General features: G+C 37.7%; 1 protein-coding gene across 1 annotated transcript in view; it reads right to left on the minus strand.

The window, feature by feature from the left end:
• The window catches only part of DOCK2 (dedicator of cytokinesis 2), a 500,992-nt gene that overhangs the window by 64,920 nt on the left and 411,436 nt on the right, over positions 1–24,636 (minus strand). The window contains exons 31-33 of the mRNA XM_065410088.1: positions 12,861–12,961; positions 12,710–12,768; positions 6,579–6,727 (exon numbers count right to left, since the gene is read on the minus strand). Coding sequence (XP_065266160.1) covers positions 6,579–6,727; positions 12,710–12,768; positions 12,861–12,961 — 309 coding nt within the window. The remainder of the gene's footprint in view (positions 1–6,578; positions 6,728–12,709; positions 12,769–12,860; positions 12,962–24,636) is intronic.

Genomic DNA, 24,636 nt, shown 5'->3' on the forward strand with positions numbered 1-24,636 from the left:
TTGACTAGGTGCTCAATGAGTTAATATAGGATATGTCTGCAGGGTTAACAGCCCTCAAGGACTCTTTTCTGAATAGGAGTACTTGTGGCACCTTAGAGACTAACAAATTTATTTGAGCATAAGCTTTTGTGGGCTAAAACCCACTTCATCGGATGCATGCAGTGGAAAATACAGTAGGAAGATATATATATACACAGAGAACATGAAACAATGGGTGTTACCATACACACTATAACAAGAGTGATCAGTTAAGGTGAGCTATTACCAGCAGGAGAGGAAAAAAAAAACTTTTTGTAGTGGTAATCAAAATGGCCCATTTCCAGCAGTTGACAAGAAGGTGTGAGGAACCGTTGGGGGAGGGGAGGGAATAAACATGGGGAAATAGTTTTACTTTGTGTAATGACCCATCCATTCCCAGTCTTTATTCAAGCCTAATTTAATGGTGTCCAATTTGCAAATTAATTCCAATTCAGCAGTCTCTCGTTGGAGTCTGTTTTTGAAGTTTTTTTGTTGTAATATTGCGACTTATGGGTCATTACACAAAGTAAAACTATTTCCCCATGTTTATTTTTCCCCCCTACGGATCCTCACACCTTCTTGTCAATTGCTGGAAATGGGCCGTTTTGATTACCACTACAAAAAGTTTTTTTTTCCCTTCTCTCCTGCTGGTAATAGCTCACCTTAACTGATTACTCTCGTTATAGTGTGTATGGTAACACCTATTGTTTCATGATCTGTGTGTTTGTGTGTGTGTGTGTGTGTGTATATATATATCTTCCTATTGTATTTTCCACTGCATGCATCCGATGAAGTGGGTTTTAGCCCACAAAAGCTTATGCTCAAATAAATTTGTTAGTCTCTAAGGTGCCACAAGTACTCCTGTTCTTTTTGCGGATACAGACCAACACGGCTGCTACTCTGAAATCTTTTCTGAATGCCACTTTGCCAGCATGTGCAGCATCTACATTTATGGAAAACAGTAACATCAGCATATTAGCAAGTACTGCAGAAATGAACATAAGACTTCATTATAACAATCCATCATTCTAACTCAACTTTGCAGTAAGTATTTTGTTGTTGTTATTTTTAACACTGTGGCATACTTAGAGGATTGTGAAAGGCTTCCAAACTGATGCAGCTAATACATGTGACAGAGCTATAAGGAAAATTTCATAAGGGGCTCACATATAAAGCATTCTTATGAGCTAAGGCTCTCAGCAACTTTAAGAATTAGGTCAATGTTGGACAAAATGGACTGAAAATCTATTTCCTGTTTTGGACAGGAGGAAAAGGAGGATCCTTACCTCTGCTTTCTTTTTTAATTTCTTGTGCATGAATCCCAAATGAAATGGGAGCATCTCTCGCTGAAGAGGCCATAAACAGTTTTGGCAGGTTAGGGGTGATGAACAGAGTGCTGTGCGCCCCAGTAGTAGTTTAGCACCTAATGAAAGAACCGCCATCCATTTTGGTGCTCCTGTTTCCATCACTGTTTATTGTAATCAGAGTACCAGCAGCTCCAAACTGGGTCAGTGGAGTAATAAATACTAACCTAATGTCAGAGCATAAGGCAATTTTAAATGATTCATTCTGATCAAAAGAACTGCCTTCTGCATTGTATATGGCAGAGATATTGAAAAATGGGAAGTAGCAAAGTTCCATCGTTTCAGGCACAGGCAAATTGGAGGATCACCAAAGTACAGGATTGCTGTGTGTGCAAGAGATGCACAGAACATGAGACAAGGTTAAACAGATGGGGGTTGCATTTGATGTGAAAATGGCATTGAATGAGGAGAAATCCATCTCTGGGTTTGAAGCGGCAGGCCGCAACTTTACTGAAGTTAACACGGGGAAGGGGGCTACCCACCCTGGCACCCATACTCTCACCTACCAGAAGAGTAAGTGATTCCAGTGGAAGGGGGTTACAGGGTTTCTACCATATAACTCAGGATAGACTCTCTTCAGCCTACCCCGCGGATTCCACTCGCTCATCTGAGTCAAACCACCCACCCTCCCACAAGAGGGACGGAGGTACTAAAAGAGGGCACCTTAGCCTGTGAAGGCCACATGGTCTGCCCCTATCCCAGGAACACAAGTTCCCTCAGTAAAATTCTGGGTCTTTTTCTTCTGGGGATTGTTTCTTTTAACTGCACTGGAGACTGGCAGCAAACTGTGACAAACTAACCTGTTTACTATTGTTAATTATTAAATCCTATTCCTATTTAACTTAACAATGCCTCCAGGATGCTGCAGGGAAGGCAAAAAAAAAAAAATGCCCAGGCCTCTGTTAATTTAGCCTCTATGGGAAGAAATAATTCCTAGTTAACCCAAAACAGGTGATTGGTCAGACTCACAGCCTCCACAAAACACAGCTCCAAAGTTACCAGTACAGGTTGGGGAGGGTGGGGCTGCTGGAATGGAGCAAAAAGCGGCTCCATATGGTTTGGACTAGGGTTTAAATTAACAAAAGGGGAGCGTGATGGACCAATCAGTTTCTTTCCTCCTCAAGCTAGCCAATGAGTGGGTAAAAACTCAGCAGGGGAGGGGCAGCCCTTCGTTCCCTTAGCGTGTTCTCCTCTTTCTTTCAGCTGCATCTGTCCCAATCACTGCCAGCCCCATCAAGTTTCCCACCTCTTGAGGTGGGTGGGTAGCATTCTGAGCCACTCGTTAGAGCTGTGACCTGTAGACTATCAAGATTTCCCCGTTTGAATGTTTGCCATAGTAATATGCAGAAGTGTGAGGGCAGCATATGGTCAGCCACTATCTAAGACAAATCATCAACCAATAAAATCTTCCCTAGTACGTATTGAGCAGTTGGTAAGAAATGGATTTCATTTCTAAAGAGGAGGTGATAATTCCACAGTTGCTTGATCCAGAAATAAAACCAAGAATTGGGAAGAAGAAACTACTAAAAATGATTTCTTCAGCCCTTATAAGTCCTTTTCTTTCCCCTGTAACAACACTAACTGCATGCACTGGCAGCTTGTCAAAAGCAGTTGGTTGCTTGAACTAAAATAAATAAAAGATGCTGGCAAACATTCATAGGAGAAGCCTTTGATTCCTAAAGTTTAAGTGCCAAATTCAGCCCTAGTACATCAAGATGTATCTCCACCGACTTCAGTGGAGTGATGCCTGCTTGTAACAGGATCCAATATGGCTTTAAAACTGCTTGCTGTATTTTTCTAGTGAAATAAAAAGCCTCAAAGACTTGAGCAGACTTTAATACCAACCACACAGTCTGCAGTCTGTGCTTTGGTTAGGTGGATTTGAGTTTGAAGTGTCATGCAACTTTTGGATGGGTTGTAAATTGAAATGCTCCTTACTATTGATAATGAGGCAGTTCTATTTCCTTTAAATCCTTGGGCCTATTAAGATTTCAAGAACTATGAGTCCTGAGCATGGGAGCTTGCTGAAACCACTTCCATTCATTTACTTAGTGACCTTCTACAGCTATTAGCTAGGAAAGATACATGACTTCTATAGCCTGAATATGAGTAAATATCCACCCTCTAGTCCTGCAAGTACACTTCATTAGTGAGAGTTATTATTGCGTCCTCGTTAGTCAGCACTGTTATTTTTTCTTTTTCAATAACTGTCAGGAAAGAAAAGTAGTTTTAGAATATGTCCACAGATGGCTGCAATAAGTGAAGGATTTAAATGAAGATATGGAAATATGAATAGACATGGCTTACTTGAATGGAAATACTATTACATATGAATTAATCTTTCATAAGCCAAAGTTAAATCTTTGTAAAGATTAACTTAAATCCATGTTTATTTTAATAATGTTTTCATTTACTGTGCAAAGAGGTACACTACTTACTGTTCTTAGAAAAAAAGTTTTTCAGAAGCAAGTTTATTGCATCTCTCTTTTTGGTTGAGGTTTTATCAGCTCAGTTATAGCAAATATTAGTGGCTTACCACTCTGATCATGTTCTTTTCATTGGGAGGTCTTGTTGGTACATTCCAGCAAGAATGGTTTACAGATACTCTTGATCACTATACTTTTTTTGTTACAGTTCAAATCACCTCCATGCCTGTGTATAATTTCTATTATGTGTCAAGGGGAGTTACACATGTATACTAGAGGCAATAGTTCCCAAAAGAAATATATTTGTATGTTGTGCACTTAGAACTCCAATACATCAATAGGCACCCCTATGGTGGTAATTGGGTGTTGTGGTGGTGTTTCTCCTCCCCACCCGCTGTTTGTTTCCTGAAAGTTACAGCACCAAATAATTATAAAGATATTTTCTAAGAATGGCTGAAGTACAATAGTATTTGATAAATGTAGCTAATCCTCATATCCTTAACTGAATTGGGGGGGAAATTTCAAAATCGCCTGGGACATTTAGAAGACTACATCCCATTTTCAAAAGCGACTTAGGCACACAGAAGACTAAAGTTTCATTGCAAGGCTCCTAAGTGCCCAACTCATTTTTGAAAATTTTACACTTCATCTTTTTAAAGAAAATATCTTACTTCACAAACAATATTACTGTCCACTTTAAAACTATTCATTAACAAATACTAGAGCTTCAATGCTTGCATATTACGTATAAATATGCTTTATTTTCCATTAGTGTCTCTTCTTTAACTTTACTAATCCATGAGGTGAAAATTACTAAATTACTACAACCCAATTCCTTTCCAATGTGTATTTTTCTCCAAGTCCAAACGTCAACTGTGAATTTAAAAAAGTTTATCTTAATCATGCCAATGCAATTGCAGGCAAAGAGGAGACATGCTTTTCAACTCATAAAAATGATTTTAATTTCAGAAGCAACACTATGGAGTCCAATGAAGTATAACAAACATCATAAAATAATAATGCAGCACGAGTGACTATCCAATGAAAACTATTAGGCAATTATTCTTAAAGTGTACTAAAGTGAATATCTTTGTTCCTCTACACTGAAGAAAAATATCACCTGAAACATATTTATATCTGCATAATGTAAGGGTCATGTGGGTGTCTGGCATCTTCTAGGTCCTTAAGCTTTTGACCTTGAAAATCAGTCAGTTTGACTGATGTGTTTCCAGGGTTTTTTGGTGTATGTAGGTCTATGCATCTATCCCAAGAGACGAAGTATAAGCCAAGAATAGGAAAACATTTTTAAGAAGGAAAATATAGGACTATTAGGACATGGAAAGAACAGATGCACAGAAGCAAAGTGGTTTTTAATCTTGGCCTTAAACCAAAAGACTTGTGCTAAACTACTAAACAAACTGGAAATTTCATCTGCCACTTTGTTCCATGTTCAGCTAATAGAAAAATCTTGTCCCATATAAACTAAAGCACAGATATACATGTGCACACACCAGTAATGTACTCAATTTTTGTCAACTAACATTGTAGATAGTGAAATGTAACCGATTTTTGTACTAATTTAATGTATTGTTTGTCATTTATCAATATGCAGGCTGATCGTTACCATTTATGATGTGCATGCAGCAGTACCTAGAGGTGTCATTGTTTTAGGCGCTGTACAAACACAGTTTAAGACAATCCTACTCCAAAGAGCTTACTATCTGATACACAGGAAGGGAAACAAAAGGACAAAGAGGTAAAGCAACTTGCCGAAGGGGACACAGTAGGTCAGTGATAGAGTTGGCACTAGAATCCAGGTCTCCTGAGTCTTAGTGCAGGACCCTTCCACTGGACCACACTTGTTTGTTATTTGAATTTTTTTGACAAATATTCCATGAACATTAGAGCTGGTCGAATTTTTTTTACTATTTTCCTGTTTTTATCAAAATTTATGTAGACAAAAATTTTCTGTGTTCCAGATGGAAAATTTTAGGGGGATGGAAAGCATTTTCCTTAATAAAACCTGACTTTCACAAACTTTGCTTTCAAAGTTTTTCCAGTTATAAAACAGCAAAGATCTGTGAAAAGCGGGTGTTTAATCACTTTTGCACTTTTTAACCTTTTTTTACCTCTCCACTCCCCCACTGCTTTTTCCAGTGGAAGAAAGGGGGAAGGGATTTTAAAAGGGAGAGAAAGGGGGAATAAAAGAACAAATAAAAAAAATCAGTTTCTGAAAAACAAAATTGAATAACATTTTAAGATTAAATGAACATTTTTTTTCATTTACAAAATTCTCATTGAAAACCTTACATTTTGGTTCAAAAGTTTTGAAATGGGATTTTTCCTGTGAAATTTTCTGTGGGAAAAGTTTGGGTTTTATGACCAACTCTAATAATATTTCATGTCTTGCAAACTATTCATTATAACTATTACTTCAGGTATTCTGCATTCAACACTTATTACTTCTGCTGTATGATCATCGGTCTCTAACATCTCGTGATAGTGTGCCCCTTTCATGTTTGAATGACTCGTTTGTTTACAAGCGGAAAGAGGGCTACATTAAGTCACTTTTTTTGCACTTGCACCCCAACATAGTCACACAAAATTTCCTGGGTTTTTCACTTTCTGCAAACAGAAAACTCACTGCATACAGTTCACAATTAAATGTTAACAAATGCTTAATATCTTTTTGAAGCAGATGCCCAGCTCTATTCAGAGTCTTTAAGAATAATGTAGCTATTAAAACAAATCCTATGCATCTTTCTATTACCTTTTTGAATTCTCCTGTCTTATGATATTCACACAGCATCATATCAAAGAAGATTGGGATCGTGGCTTTTCGTAGCTCAACTTCTGGAATCAGAGTCATTTCCAAGATCGGTCCAACCATCCCCGGAATAAAGCAGATTTTATTCTGGCCTAAAACAGAATGGTGAAAGGAGTATTGGAAAAGAGAAGAAAACTACCATTTTGGTAAGAAACAATCTAAGATTTTTAGCCATTAAAATACTGTTATAACTATCTGTTTCAGTAATGGTCTCACAGTTAGTTACACATCTTTCTCAATTCTTTTTCAGAAGCAGAAGGCATGTTGAGGGATATATTCTCATTTCAAGGTACTGGGTCATTTGCTGCTTGAAATGAGCATTTATGCCAGCTGAATGAATTCACACTTTGGCATCCTTTCAATTTTTCAGCTTTTCACATCTTACTGAATACCCTACAGTAAATGCTTGCAGTGAAAAGTAATCAGGCTCTAAGACATCCCTCCCCCCAAACCAATCAATTGGAGAGAGTATTACAATAGCCATATGACATGTTCTCTTAGCTAAGTTATAAAGGGAGGGGGGAAATCAGCCTTTATTCCTTAATGAATAATGTCAACCATTAAAAATCCAGAAGGGAAATTGTATCCTGGTAGGTATTATAAATCATGTGCACAACCACTGAAAAGCCACATGAAATAATCATGTAGCACAGCAGTTACATGAGTTGTCAAAGAACCCCCAGATTGTGCTTTAGGAGACATCTGCAATTATGACACATGATAGAACTGTTGTAGCAATTGTCGTATCTAAAAAGAAACCAGGTACTAAATATTCTCCAAAAGCTGATCGTTTCATAGAAAGAGGATTTTCTATATGAATCTGACCACACTGGTCCATGAAATCCAGTGTCCTGCCTCTGGGAGCGTGTAATATCTGGTGCTTCCAGGCAAGGAGAAAAATTGCCATCAACAAATGTGACCAACTTTACAATTCCTGTGTCTTATTTTATTTATTAAAAAAATTATATAAGGTGCCCATCGTTGTAGCATCTGGGCATCAATACCACACTAGTCTGATTTTCCTCTCCCATCAGTTTCATACTGGTGTGATGAAATGTGGTGCAGAAGTCTCTTTCAGGAACCACTCTAGGAGAAGGAGAGAATCTAGGAGAAGAGCTTCCCCTTCCATAGAACAATAAAGATGCGCACAAGTAGAACCTCTCCAAAGGAGATGCAGATCTCTGATTAGTTGCAACAGGCTACAGAGATTCTGACCCCCTGACTCCGAGGTATAGCTTGCATATACCTGACAAAGAAATATACTTTATAAAAACAACTACTGGAAACTACAGAAAATAAATTTTACTGTTACTTAACAATGGCCACCCCTTCACTGGAGAAATACTTACCACTTAGAGGGTTTTATCACTTCAAAGTCTTTAAAAGACTGATCCTGAAAACACATAAGGTTCTATCAGATGTATGGGTTACCATCATGAATAGTCCCGTTGCAATAAATTGGAATGTTGATGATAGTAAGCACTACATTTAGTCATTAACATTTGCAGAAGCAAGTCCCTTAAGTCTCTCACCTTTTTGCGGTAGGTCTGCTATGTTTCTTTATTTTAAAGGTGGGAAACTGAGACACAAAGAAGTTAAGGAACTTGCCAAAGGACACAGGGTAGTTAGTGTCAGAGCCAGGATTAAAATGTTCCTTCCCTGTAGTCTCAAATTCAATCCACCAGCCTATGTTACCGTTTTGTTCCCTACTCCAGGCAGCACAGTCTAAATAAACAATTTGGTCTGTGTTTGATTTACGGTATTTACTTTTGTTATGAAGGTTTTTTTCTTTAAATAGACAGTAGCAGCTTGGAAATTAGATCAAATAAATCCAAGGAGAATTAATATCAAATGATGGTTATGACACAGATAATGGTTTTGTGGTCAGAATTTTCTAAGATGCCCTTTTTTCTGGCTGTTGCTATGGCACAGATTGTTAGATTTGGGGAGGGGCAGTAGAAGCAGAGAATGACCCTCATACAGGCAGTGTAATACAGAGTGAATGGAATGACTCTAGAGATGTTCTGCAATGTTACTGGATTTAAGAAAAATAATAGCGGAGATGTTTTTGGTTCACAAAGCGAGGGTTGATTTGGGAAAAGAGATCAACTTAAAAGGCACACCTACTGCTACCAGACTCTAAAGAATGAGAATGACGACAGTGGTTTTAAAGGCTTTCTTTTTCTTTTGCTCTTAATTGGGCAGATTCTTTTTTTTTTAATGACTGCTTTGAAATCTAAACAATCAATATGCTAAAATAGTAAGACTTAACCAGACTTGCCTGAATATTTGTTGTATTAAAGTCTCTGTCCAAAAGCAAAGAAATGCTCTAGTCTCAAATTAAGAATTTGCAGGGTTTAAATAAACATTACCACAGAATATCTGATCACTAGGATGAGTGCAAACATTCAAAATGCACAGGCAAGCACTGACATCTGGGTCAGTTGGGCAACTGCACAGTTAAATATAGATATCAAAGAAATCTCATTGCTCTTCAAACAAGCCTTTTAGCAGAAAAGAATATTTTCCATGTCTTTATGCAACTAACACAGCCCCTTTCAGTACATATTTGAAAAGTATAATTGATTTCATAGTATAGGGTGTTATAACAGCCTCAGCAACTGTCTGCTTCAGTTGTTGCCTTCTGAGGCTCAGATAGCTCCTGCCTCTACATACTCTCTCCCTTCTGGTGTCTATCCTAACTTCGGTGATGGAAATACAAACCTAAGAAGATCTGGACATACTTTAAGGGGAAAATTTCATTCCCCTCAAATAAGATGTATTGGTGCAAAAATTCAGGAAAAAGGACACACTACAACAATGTTTTGATGTAAGGAATCCTTGTCACAATGAAGTCTTGGGTAGAAAGGTGAATACATTACAGAATCTTGTACCTATCAATACAATGTGATACTACATGTGGGAAGGAAACAGACACCCTGCATTTTCCACAGTAATCCTACACGTTAAAGAACAAAAAAGTGATGGGATAGGCAGTACTCATGTTTGATACTCAACAGAAGTCTGTCATTGCTTACTGTAGAGCAAACAGCTGAAAATGGCTCATTTGTAGATAATTAAATTTGCCTAGAATACCCTTAGACCAACAAAATGGCAGGAAAGCTAATTATGCAGCAGCCTTTAACGATACCCCTGTATTTTCTACTCATGACTTGTTGATTTTTTGTTTAGAACAAATTATGTTCCTCCCCAATCCATTTAGACTTTTAGATCTCCCCTTACATAAAAGAAAGTGACCCCTGGGGCTGTAACTGAAGCTATGATTGTTTGATAGGTTGGAGCTACATGTTCAGTAACCAAAAAGGACATTTGTCATTTCTGAGCTCTACCTCTAAGATGAACAAATTTAATGTGAGCTGACATCTTTCATACTGTAGCTTTTTGCTCTCTTTTCAGAGGTCAACATGATTTTAAAGTAACCAGACATATTTTCCTCTCTGTTTCCTTAATATGGGCCCCTGCATTCAATTTTCACTGGTTAGTACACAGAAAAGCACGGGATACCATTTGGGAAACTAAAGAACATGGTTCGAGATTGGGTTCTACATCACAATGCTTTTCTCTCTCATGTAATCATTTAGAGGAGTATGAAAAAGGTAGCTATCCATACAATACAAAATATTTAGGGTCTGCTCACATTCAAGTAATTAGAACAATTGGATAGGACAATAGGATAACTTCAACAGAAGCAAGACTGGGCCCTTAGGCTGAGATTTTCAAAGCTGCCTGATGTATTTGGCCATCCAAATCATATTAATTTTAATGGGAAATCAGCGTCCAAATCCACTAGATGCCTTTTAATACCTTGGCCTTAGTCTCTATGACTGGCGTACACAGAAATGAAGTGTAAGCACATTTCATTATGATAGGCCTTGGAAAGGGGACTGAATGCTTCAAATGCAAGAGAGGGCCTATTTTGGGAGTTGGCATCTTTGGGAAGAATGGGATTTACCATGTATCTTCAATACTACAGAGAGCTAGCCAATCCACAGCAACTCACTGGAGAAAGCCTAGAACAGGCCCCACAGATGACAGAGATAAGGAGGATGAGAATAGGAAGAAGAAAAGCTTAGCCAGTGATTTAATATTTTAGGGGACATTGACCCATGAGTAAGATTTCTCTACTAGTTGAACTTTGTTCACAAATCCCTAGACAGATCTGCTAACTTTTTATTTTTTTAATGTTGATAAAACCAAACCACATCTGTTCAACTAGCATTTTCCTCTATTAGAGTTTCACTGTAATACAATGCCACTGAATTATGACTGTAAGTGCCAATGGAAAAAATGCATTTCATTTCAGCAAAATAAACATATGTTCAGAACGGAAATAACCTGGGATTAAGGCAGTAGCATAATTAAAGTGGAGACACCAGACACATGACTAAATTTAAACTAGCTATTACAAAGCTTAAACATATACCCAGGTTCAGAAATCTAACCAGTGGAGGATAAATATAATATTTATATTTTAAACACACCCATCTCTTATAGAGCTACACAAAATATTTTCCATGAAATAAACCTACAAAATTTGCTTATTTTTGAGTCCATGGAACTTCTCCTCCCTTGGATAGCTGTGAAAATTTCAAGACACCTTTTAATTGTAGATTTCTGGCTAAAAGTTTCAAGATGTGGTTGGACTCATTGCATTCCTTCCGGGCCCCTAGTTTATTCAGCCTAGCCCCAGATACTCAGGTGAATCAGCAGAAGCCATGTTTGTTGGTTTTCCTTGGTGAAGTGACTGCCTTTTTAAGCTCACCATTATCCTGTTGTATTTGCCCTGCAGTGGAGGGTGGGGGCTCTCTTTGGCAAGTGTCAGATCACTTCAGCAGTTAACAGGGAATGGCTCCCTGCTTCCTAGGTCTAGATGAGAGAGGTTGTTTATCCCTCCCCTGAAGACAATCCTGGATTTTGGAACGAGGCAGGAGTAGACCAAAATGTGTTTCAAGGACTGGAAAAAAGCCTTACACTGAGAGACTTGACGAACTTAATCTGTTTAACTTATCAAAAAGAAGATAATGAGGTGATTTGATTATAGTGTACAAGTATAAGGGGAGAAAATATGGGGTATCTAAAGTCTCTCTAATCTAGTGGAGAAAGGCATAAGAAAAATCAATGGCTGGAAGTAAAATCAAATTAGAAATAAGGCACACATTTTTAACAATGAGCGTGATTAACCATTGGAACAAACTATCAAGAGAAGTAATGGATTCTCCATCGCTTGATGTCTTCAAACCAAGATGCCTTTCTGGAAGATATGCTTTAGTGAAATGCAGATGACTGGGCTCAATACAGGGTTAACTGGCTGAAACATGTTATGCAGGAGGCCAGACTAGATGATCTAATGATCCCTTCTGACATTAAAATCTATGATGGAGTTTGTAAGAGGACAGAGGGTTTGACCTTTACAGATTCAGATAGCAAGACCAAAAGATCTAGTCTTTTGGGTGATTAGCAGAACTAAATTCCAGACTTTTTCAGGTCTCATTATCACCATATAGTCACAGGTATTGATCGCATATATAGTCTTCCACTCACATCCCTAAAAGCAGGGTGAGAATAATTTAAGGAGGAGAAGATTATTATCATCATCATTTCAGTTTGGGACTCACAATGTTAGTTCTGCCACTGCTCTCTTACGTGGCTGTATACAGGGTGTAATAATAGTGATGGGCCCACAACTAACGTGGTTCCAAACAGCCCTAACCTTCAGACTATCTGAAATCCTACATCTAGTTTGAATACAAAACCACTGCAGGGAAAATGTAACTAATTCTGGTGTGGATTTAGACAATATTGCTGAAATCTTCTGAGAATCCTTTCTTAAATTTTAAGAGAACAGCTTGTGAGTTTTCAGATGTATAACAGACACCATGCAGATGAAGTGATTTTACTGGTGGCAGCATCTGCTTGGGCTGCCAAAGGAAGAACATCTGACAGTGTTGAAAATCAGATCTATTTAAAATTCCTGATTCATGTCACAGACTCTTTCCAAAGAGAAGTGGGGGCACTATGGGTACAGATGTGCTTGAGACTGTATAGTTACTCACCAAGTTTGTACCACATGTCACGGATAGCAAAGCCAATTAAACGTCTCATATCTCCATATCTAGAAGAGAAAAAGGAAAAACCACTGGCTTTATTGATGTTTTATTATGAAAGTAAAGGAAATACCACCTAAGATATTGATATTATACTTACTTATTCAGGATCTTATTGTACTTTGCATGGGAGAAATGTTCTAGTTGCAGAGAATCCTGGGTAATAAAAGCCACTGCCAGATGAAAATAGTTGTTCCACAGCTGTAAATTGAATATTAGGTAGTTATAATGGTTTTGAACTAACATGAGAAGTAATATTAAAAACATGTGTAAACCTGAATGATTGATGAAGGAAAATGATGCAAACAACATGATGTTTTACTACTATGCAAAGTTGTGTGTCATTACTACTTCACAATTAGCATAAAGGCAAGAGAGATGGATTTTTATAACCACTGGTCTGCATTTGCTCTTAATAACAGAATTTGAATAAATAGTGCTAATGGAGATTCATGTGGGGATCATTAGGTAATAACAATAAACCACAAACCATAGCAGGGCTGGGTAAAATACAGTATATCCCACTACTCACCAAATCCAGAGGCATCCAATGCATTTATGCCATATTTGAGTGTCTCCTTAACAAGGGCCTCGCCTCTTTGTGCCATATTCCACTGAAGTTTTTGTGCAAAACTCCCATTTATTCTGAAGGGAATTCTGCACATGAAGCAAGGGCAAAATATGGTCCTGTGTACCTCCCATTAATGATGAGTCATGCACATGCACTAAGAGGAGAATAACCTCTATATTTTAAGTGTGCAATCCTTCCTTATTGCTGACAGCAGATTGCTTTGTTCTCTTGATAACCAAAATGAAATACTGGGAAATTCTCCCACATGCTTTGATGATAACGGATTATATATTGCAGCGGTAGGAGAGTTTTCCCATTGGGAGAATGGCTGGCCATCCCAGGAGCAGCTAAAAGCAAATGCTAATTTAAAAGGCTTGTAAATAGTAAGAAATGCTTCCAATTGGTTTCTTTTTTTAAAAAGATGTTTAATTATATCTAAATGGCTAAGATGATTATTGTTATATGCTATAGCTTAAAGGAGACAGTAAATGCATTCAGCACTTATTTAAAAGTATTAAACAAAATGCATGTGACTGTTACAAACTATTCCCAACTAGTTAGATAGAGAGAAACTGACCCCAGTGCAGAGGGCCTGAACAAAACCCTACATATCGTGTAAGCCCTGCATTAAAAGCGTAAGTGGGTTTCACCCTTTGAGATCTGAAGAGCTCTTTGTGCACAACCTAAAATTATCCGGAACAGATACCAACATCCAACAAAATATATATGAGTAAAATAGGAACATTTCCCATAGTAAACAAAATCTTCAAATTCTTTCCACAGTGTCAAAAAGCTGCTGCATTAAGATCAATATATTCCTCCCTTAGTGCCCCACTGCTTCTCTACAATTTTCCTTTCCAGATTTCGCTTATTCAAAAACCTTATGGAAGGACTCTACGGTAATGGTTTTGTTCCTGTTTTAAGTATCTACAATCCATAGATCATATTCATCCTTGGTGTAACTCCACAGAATTCAGTCGAATTACACCAGGGTTTTATTTAGCCTGGATCATATTATACAATTCAATGATAGCCTAAACTGATCCTGACAAATCAGAATCTTATTGGAACCAACATTTGGATATTAAGACAACACAGGACAGCATCTTGTCTGTTACCAGTATTTAAATCACACCCCAATCTAATTTTTGACAGTATATAGCAATGGAGAATACTTGAAGACATTTCCCCCCAAGATAAATATTATTCACGTTCAAAAACTCGAGTTTTTGCCTTATTAAAAATATCTGACAGACTAATTTGAACCACTTTATTGCTTTTGAAGACTTTGGGGTTCTGTATCTATAGATGAATGTGAAACACACCGTAAACAGGTAAATTGCATTGGTGAAAGTGGGAATTTCTCATACAAATCCCTGCCCACCAATAGGCCTGGAGATGCATGATCTCTAATTCCAGGACTGACACTGAGCCCCTTTGTGGTCTAGAATAAGTTCCTAATGTCTCTCCCTCAATTTCTCTATTTGTAAAATGCAATCCCATCCTCCCCTTAAGTGATTCACTGTGGAGTAGGAAACACAGTATTTTGCATTTCTAGACTATATGCTAGTCAAGGACCTTCAAACTCTTAATCACGGAATTAAGCCCCACAACACTGCGCAAGGTACAGCATTATCTCCATATTATAGATGGGGAAATGCAGGCAAGGAGAAGTCAAACACCCCACTGGTAAAGAAGAGAACCCACACTGCATGACTTCCAGTGCTGTGTTCTAAACCATAGTCAGTGCTTCCTCAGAACTTCCCTAATCTGGAAATACAACTGCATGGGTAAAAAAACTAAATGGACTTAATGGAGAGCAAGTTCTCGTAGCGTATTTATATAGAGCACAGAGGCATTGACAGAATTTATACCCACACTTGAATATATATCAATTGCCAAGATGGAAACTGGAGGATCCCACAACAGGCTTCCAACAATCTCATTAGGAGTAGGAAATCTGGCTGGTTTTGACTTCTCTGATTCTATCAGGCTAGCCAGCAAAAGAAAGCACTGCAGCCAGGTGTTAAGGTGCTCCTCTTTTTCCTCAAACCTTTGAAACTGATGAATGTCTCACACATTCTCTAATACCTACATGCACCGTTCACACATTATTTTCCCTTGTAGCTACATAATTAGTCTACTTGCTTAGACTCACTGACCAACAGTCTGATTCTTTTTGACATTACATTGGGAATGGCAAATTGATTTATGTTGATTGATTTATGATTTTCATTTTTAAGTGAAAGAAAGGTTAAATATGATGGCAAATGTCCAGTGTATTTTAAATTGCATAAAAAAGAGGCTAGTTAGCTTTTTACTGCATGAAAAATAGCATTTGGATTGAAAACTTGATTACCAAGTTTCTGACTAATGTAATCAAAAATAAACATTAACTCTGAACATCAAAGTTTAGAACAGAAATAATTATAGATGTTCTATTTACTATACCATTTCATTGGTATATTTTTAGTTGTCTTTGCTCCTTCGTGCATTATGGATTGAGCAGAGGACAGTGGCACCTGAATCAGTTGCAATATGTAACAAATTTCAAATGTGTATTGGGCTTTTGAACACATTTTGTAGAGAAATGGGTCATATCTTTTAAATAAAATGTTTCATGTGATCATGAGCACTGTTCCCTCTAAGCTGTGTGCATGTGCGTGCGCACACAGATCCTAAACCCCGCGCACACGGCGAAACACCGCACGCACAAAAAATGAAATACTACATCAGCGCATTTGCCTCATGGCGCACAAATTTGAACTCTGCTTCTGCACAGAAGAAATTTTTTGCGGACACGGCCTGTCAAAAATTAGAGGGAACATTGATCATGAGCCATAACAACAAAAGAGGTCTAGATGTCACAGAAAACTGAAAAGGATCACATTAAATAATCATTCTATGATTATGATAGATTTTAGGGGGGTTGTTTTGGTTTAATTCACAATACATTTTATCTCCTAATAATTTTGCCCATGTTCACATATATTTGTCTTTATACCCATTACAGCTGAATAATTTACAATGAATATTTTATTCTTTGATTTTAGCCATAAGCAATATTATGAATGCCAGGATATTTTTTAAATGTCCTTTTAAATTTTTTTTTTACTCTATAGATTTATCACAAATATTGATGTTCAAGCAGCATTGCTTAGCTGTTCCTGGTAAGATATATTATAGTATCTCCATTTTCTGATTGGATGAGCATGCAAGAACTTTCATTGTCAATGTCAGTGAGTGCAAATTTAAAATTCAGTTTATGCAAAGACTGAACATCTAACTTGGAGATTACTGGGACAAATATTCATACCAAGAACATGCCGATCAATTGTGAGACTCCTGATGGAAACCAAATGCAAAAGGGGTGCACAAACATACAAACATGGTCCCAATAACTTAATGTAATGAGTTGAATCAATATTCACAGAAATAATTTAAAATTTTCACCACCTCTTGTACATGTTGCACTAGAAAAATGCAAGTTACTAACAGAGGTATAAGCATAGAAATAGAGCTTAATAAATACGAGCTAAAAGTTCAAACCTACAGACAATGCAACACGTTAGAAGTGACACATGAAAGGGACAAAATGATCTAATGGGATTTCTGATTTTGAACTGAAAAGCAGGAAAGCACAAATTGCAGAAAGCTTTAATTAATTGCGTGTGAACACAGTGCTCATAAGAAGTTCCAGGTTGCACTCTTTAAACTCATGTCCACTATATTTTCACTGAACAGGTAGAGGATGGATAATAGCAGTGATAGCTTCCCTATGCTGCCTTCCCAAAAGGCCTCAATCCTGACTTAGAGGGCTTGATTCTTTGGCACATTCAATCCTTAGTCTCTCCCCTGAGACTTTCAACCCCTGTGCACTTAAAGCAGCTCTTTTTCACCCATACATTCCAAAGTGCATTACAAAAGACTGGTAAACGTGATCTTTTTATTTTTATTGATTTATTTATTTTTGAACATGTGGTAATGGTGCCAGAAAGCTCATGACTTGCTCATGGTCTCTCAGCTGGTAAATGGTAGAGTTGGATTGGAAAGAGAACCCAGGTATTTTTATTTTTGGTCTCACATCAAATTCTCTAAACTACAGCTGCTTGTTAGGGCCAAGTAGAGTGATGATTTTGTGATAAGCACACTTGTCCGCTGGGAAAGAGACCAAACCGAGTTAGCTGCCTTAGGCACTATTGCTTCATCTGCTCACTAGGATGCTGCTACCATCTTTATGCCAATGAGTCACAAATCTTTATTTCCACTCTTGTCGTGTCTCAGTTCATCCTGCCCCTCTGAATCCTCATCCATAACGTCTTACCTTCAATTTAAATGTAACATGGCCAAAAAATTAATACCTTGGATGTCCTCTCAAACATCCCCCTCTCCTACATCCGGTCACTGTTGACACCACTGCCATCTATTTCTTCATGCAGGCACAACATCTGAGGTTCATGTTTGACCCCTTCCTCTCCTTTGCCTCACCCATTCAGCCTGTATCCAAATTCTTCTTCCTCCACAACATGTTCAAAATCAAACCTTTTGTTACTATTCACACAGCTTTTTTGTTGTTGAGCTCTTACCACCTGACATCTTGAATATTGCAACTTCCTCCTCTCCAATCTCCTTGACATACAGCACCCCCTACACCCAATCAACAGCAGATGTTAAAATAATCTTTCCAGCCTGGTATCCTCCTTCATCTTTGAATTCCTCCACTGGCTCCTGCTTTCCACCACATCACATTCAATATTTTTGTCCTTTTCTTCCAGGCCCTTCACAGTTCTGTTCTCCCTATTTATCCACCTGTCTCCTATTGAATTACTTGGCTGCCCCTCCACTCTGCCAGGAATGCCATTCTTGAGCTCATTGTAGCTTGAATATTTCATGGCACAGATAGGCCATGCATACAAACAGTTACCTACACGGGCTAAGACATCATAGTATGGATAGAAAGGGGATAGAGAGTGCGGAAGGGTAACGAAATTGCAGTACAAATCAGCCATAGGACATGCATACAGATACACCTAATTAGCCATCCTGATTCATTGTGGTTATAACATGCAGCCAGTCAGCATTTTATCATGAATACTTCATTCCATTTGATAGAAATTCTAGCTTTATAAATAATATGCCTTCTGTTATTAGTTAAGCAGAGTTTAAATAGGCAGAGACAAAGAAACTCACTTCGCCTTCCAAAGTCTTAACTCATTCAGAAAGTCTAGAGATTAGAAGTTAACCTTTTGGGGCTCAATCCTATGACTTGCTGAGTACTTCCAACTTCCATTGAAGTCACTGATAGTAGATCGCACTTAGCATCATTTCAAAGGAAACAATTAGCAAAACCTTGCAGGATTTCTACCAAGTTATTTTCTTTGCAAAACACTGTTTCTGAATCTGTGCAGATAGTACGAAGCAGAAATTTTTCGTGGTTAATGAAAACAAAAGGTTATTAAAGAAGCTTTGAAGAAACTAAGCACATATTATAGGTCAACAACAGATTGCTTAATTTTTAAGCCTTCAAAGATTTAACGAAGTAGCCCTCTTCTAGTCCTTTGCATTGCTGTCTGCTTCATGTCTAATGATGCCGTTCAAGCAACACAATTTCTCAAACCACCCCTCCCCGCAAATGCAAAAATACTACAACAGCAGGTTGAAGGGCACATAAGAAGAAGCAAGCACAGGAGTGGTAAAGTTATGATGTCCCTTATGAAAAATCCTAATATAATACCCTTTCTATAGATTTTTTTTTTACCATCCCAAAGTTTTAATAGTTATAGATGTGCAATATAATTAAATAAAACTTACTGAATATTCTTTCCTTTAAAAGGGTATTGTGATTTCTTAGAACCTTATTACATTTCTATATAATGCCATTGTTGTCCTCCCTTTAAAGGACTTTTCCACATGAGGTGAAAGTAGTACACAAATATATGTCCATCCATATGTGACAAAGGCCTTAGGAATGATAAGGGACATGTGAGTCCCATATATAAATATCAATTTCCGGAGTAATGTAGAATAACAAATTGAGACTACTTCCTTCCACTCTGGCCACAGAAGACTCACAAAGGAGAACTGGTAATGCAGTCATTCTGGTCTATGACCAGGTGCTACAGAAATACAAATACCACATGCAGTTAGAGAGACCTAGCAATGTGCTAATAGAATGTATAAGGAAGAAATAAAACACAGTAGCCCAAATGCATTGAAATGTATGCTATGGTGTACACATTCATGCTTTCAAATATATGCTATTGGCTAAACTTTTCTATCCTTTGAGTAGAACATTCATTGTTGTTTACATTCTGCAGCATCTCTCTCTCGGGGTTTTCTATAGTGCCCATCACTATAGTACATAAACACCCTGTTTTCTAAGTATATGTAGAATATGCTGAGGGTTATTTTAGCAGAGACTTTAAGATAGACATTTATATTAAGCTGTGTTATTGTGCTATACTTATGCTAAAACATGAGGTTCAGCTAGTTAGTTCCAAGAGTTAATAATACTCAGCTTCCAAGAACTAATAACTGTGAATGGTAAATGAATGAGAGAAAGATAGAAAAACATGCAGTATTTATATTCCTTAAAGTGAGAACCTATCCTGGCATTATGAGATGAGAGTTGGGTGCAGGTGTCTATATATTTTGTAACAAAATCCTGTAGTAGGGTTATTGCTAGTGAGCACAGAATTACTGATATGATACCAATAAAAGTATACACGTCCCTTCCTTCCCAAAGCCCTATAAGAAGGGCTGTTAAACAGCAAAACAGGAGTCAACAGGGATGAACCCTGCATGACAGTTTTGCAGGTGATGCTCTTCTTTATATTTCACTACAAATAACACAACAAAACGGTTTCTATTAGCACCATCTGTCCTGTCCCTAAAATGTCAGAAGCTGACCCTCAGTCAGAAAGACTACAGAAAGAATGCTGCAAATATAAAGTCATTTCAAGCAATGAAGTGGCATTAGGGTGGTGTGGAAGCTGACTGCATTATAGTGTTGATGTGTTCAGTCACTGAATAGAAGTAATGACTATATATAACAGACTCCTTCCAGACCTTGAGGTGATGGAGCCATGCACTGACAGTGATAGTGCTCCTATCCCAAGGTCATGTCTGACGGCTGACATAAGTGACTAGCAGGAGAAAAAAGCAAGTGTCAATTTCTAAATGCCCATTGTTTATAAAAGTAAAATGTAACAATGCACCAGCAGGGCATACATAAAAATAAATAGAAATAAAAGATGAGATGATAGAAGTTATTACTCCTGTATTCATTTTTCTCTTCATAATAACACCTAGTTGGAAAACCAAACACTGTGTTCTTTTCAAAAATGAAGAAAGAAAAACTGTAAATGACTTCTGAGACTGAAAGGAGCTGGTGCTAAATGAAATAAAATAAATCTCTCTCCTAGATCTTGAGACGTTCAGAAAGACGAGATAGTAGAACTGTGGATTATTATTAAGACATGTTTTGTTAACTGTGTAGACCTGTAAAATTATTTTTTCATGAATTATTGAAATGGTGATTTACATTTAAACTTATTTAACATGTTTCTGCTTCTTTTCTACAAAAACATTTAAGCATATCTTTTCACATATGTTATCACGGGTGTATGTTTCTCGTTCCTAAAAATCTATTACCAATAACCATTTGCTTGTCTTAGAAATCTTTGCTCATAGCACTAACAGCTGAGCAGTTATAAATTAGCTGTTACATTCTTTAGAGTAAAATAAAGGCAGTTTTGAACACACAAATATTTGCTGTGTTAAATATATTTAGACTGCCTGTTGGTGGATACAGCAACATAAGTGACCATTCGATTGGAGAAAATTCAATCAATTTTGAGTTTGATCAAAGAAGATTGGACAGTTACCATACAACTTTACAACTGCCTTTGGAATTGTTTGGAAGCTAAACGTCAAATAGTAAATGGTCCCAAGACTATCCGAAATTAGGCAGTTTGGGACTGGCAGATTTACTGTAAATATAGCAAAATATTTTAGAGATATCCATAGATACTTATATTGCAGAAATACAGAACAATGTATCAAATCCTGTTCTAGGCTAGTGGTTCTCAACCCGCAGCCCAATCAGCACGCAGCTGGCAGCACATGAGACATCCTTAGGGCCATACAGGGAGTATATATATTGTGTGGATGCAGCCCACATAATACATGGAGAGCTGCATATGCAGCCCACAATGGTAAATAGGTTGAGAACCACTGGTCCAACCTAAAACACTAGGCTGGGTGGGCAACTGCAGATTATGTGCTCTGAAGTTGCTATATCAGACTTAAGGTTGGTGGAAGGCAAGACACTACCAAGTGATCACCTCATCTACTGCTTACCCCTCTTCTAAAGACATGTTGCATGTAAATGCATAAGGATCCTCTACCGAGCTGGAGTGAACAGCAACTGCCTTAACTCCCTAGTCCCTGTACCACCATGCAGAGGAACTGTATTGGTTCTGCTACGTTTTGGAATCTGTGCTGCTATGGATGGGATTTGCCCCTTTCTGAACACACTAAGCAATGAGTTTCTATCCATTAAAGTCTCAAATGGACAAAATTAACTCTTGATACCCAGCAGCGAAATACAGCATGTTAAACACATCTGAGATCACTTGCCATGGCTGCATTTGAAAGGGAAATTATTATTCTTTATTAACTAAATGAGTTTGCAGGACTCTCAAGCCTTAATAGTCAGAATTTTTTTTTTAAATGAGATTTTAAGCATCTCATTGAAACAAACTGAACAATTCTACCTCAGGAAAGGGAAATCATTTTAAAAGCATCAAGAAATAGGGAAAATCTCCTCTTAATAAAGTGATGTTTGGCAGTTCAGCTGGTGCTCATATATCACAGTGCTGGCTACATTAGAAATACGTAGTTGATGAGATAGTTATGAGTTTGTTTTCTATTAATGAAACCCTTATGAACGTGAAGGAGTTCTTAAGCTGTATCCTCTTAGACCTGCAGGGAAATGACAGTTTCCATGGCACTTATCTCAAGGGTACAAATTTGTCCTGGTGTCTTTAGTCAAAATTTCTCCTCCCCTCCACTGTTGTGCAGTGCCCTGGTGCCAGCTGTGTGTCACTCTCCCTTCCTAGAGCTGTCTTCATGTCAGTGGTACTGTGCTATTGTGGTGCTGTGAACCACTTTTGAGATCCTTCAGTATGAAAGACAGTACTTTAAACCCAAGATACCGATTCAATCCATTTTTACCTTTACCAGTTCAGAGGAGGAAAAGATTTTAGAATAATCAAAATATTTTTAAATACAACTGTATCAGGATAGCAAACCAAGATAAAAATTAAGTTTCACTGCCATTCATTTTAAGAAGTGAAAGAAAGACAGCACTGGTTATAGCAAAATGAGGGCAAATGTATGAATCCCCCTACCTAGAACTACCAATAAGACCTTTATCTTGACTAGCAGTTAAACTGCTATTCTGTATTACTGCTGAGCAAAGGCTACCCCATGTACCATATTTGGCCATGGTTTTTGTGTTTGGTGTAAACCTAATAAATAACAATCTCATCTCTGAGCTACAACTTTAGGAAACTCTTTGTCAGGAGAAGCAGGACAAGAACATACCTACAAGCTTACGTTTCGAAGACTGTTTGCAGTTATTGCCAAGTTAGGTGGATTCCACAGGTTAATAAATGGCTTCTCATCCCATGCTTAACAATTAAAGATCAGAAAAAGAAAATATTGAAGGGGTTATTATATGTAGAAAGAGTTTAGTGCATTGTAGTAAGGTGTATATTAGATGACAAAAGTCCTCTTATTACCATATAGTACCAAGGTATGATACAAATAAGGTTAGAAATGTGAATTTTAATAACAAACTTGGAAATGTGAAGAAAGGCAGGAGTTCTAAACCCTACCCCCCTCGGCTAGAACTAATGTTGCTAGTGGGCCACTGTGGCAAGAAAAGATTAAACTGAAAAGCAAAAGATCCAGATGAAGTAAGCCTGTCCTGGCTATGCTATCTAGACCGAAAGGTAAAAGGTTAAGGGGATTTCAAATCTGAAGATTAGCCCAGATTAGACATTTCATTAACAGTCACAGCTGGCCTGTAAGTGCCTGTGATTGTTCTGTATGTGTAGCTTCATCCTTTATTTCTATTGCCCCTGCCAGGAGGTTTCTTATAATAAATATTTTTAAAAATACAAAACTTGTGCATGTGGAGGGTCAGTTCTACTTCTCTCTCAACCTGCTAGCCCACCGCAGGGTTTCTTCTTCAATCATTTTTGGAGAACTGTGTAACTGAAGTATTACAGTTGCACATTCACCAGCTCAGGTAAAACAACAGTTAACCTTCATGCACGAGCATCAACTCAGCTACTTTGTATATTTCAGGGTTAACATTTTACAGCATAGAGGGCAATACAGTAAGCTTCACATTTAACCACAAAAGCAGGAATACAAATCAGTCTGTGCAACATGGATGCATGAATATTAATGCTGGACCTTATATTTATATCCCCTGACTTTGACTAACTGCGCAACCTTGATGTTTTGCTTTAATGTTTTATGAATTATATTTCAGAGGCTGGTTGAAAAAAAATCCTCAATGGGAGGTGGGGAGGGCAAGGTTTAATAGGCCTTGTGGAAGTTTAGTAAGGATGAATTTGAAAGAGAATGTCGGGCCATTGCAAACCAGCCAAAAAAAGAAGATTGCATGTATAAAGAGGAATAAGGGGAAAGGCATGAAAGCCAGAGGAAAGTTAAGGTCATGTGGCTGGAGTGGTCAAGTGGAAAACTGAGAGTAGAGGACTGAGCAGGTACAATGGACCTTGAAGACAAGGAGCTTAATTCTGATGTGGAAGGCAAGAGAAAGCCAGTGAAAGGATAAAAGGGGATGGAAGCAGTTAAACTTTGCTGTAGTGATGTTTCTAGAGAGGGAATACATTTGCAAACATAACTTGGCATTACATTTATTTGTTTGGCTGATATTCAGTTTGGAGATGAAGGGATAAAAGAGTTATAACATGTATTTGAAAGAGACAATAGTGAAGATTCAAAGAAAATATTTGAGAATTACAGTGCCAGAACAGCTAGACCTGCAACCTCTGAAAACACTGGAAGATCTATCTGTGGAATCAGTTGGGAAATGGAAACACAAGGCATTATATTAATTTATAAACGATATTTCAACTTCCACTCAGTCCTGCCTGTCAGTCATTTGTCTTTACTGAAGTTTCTAAGATGTGCACAGCCCTTGTCTCTTCCAACCAAAATATGATGTGAAATTCAGGCTTTAAAAGGGAAGCAGTGCACACAGAGT

This window comes from Emys orbicularis, chromosome 8 (assembly GCF_028017835.1).
Source record: "Emys orbicularis isolate rEmyOrb1 chromosome 8, rEmyOrb1.hap1, whole genome shotgun sequence".
NCBI lineage: Eukaryota > Metazoa > Chordata > Testudines > Emydidae > Emys > Emys orbicularis.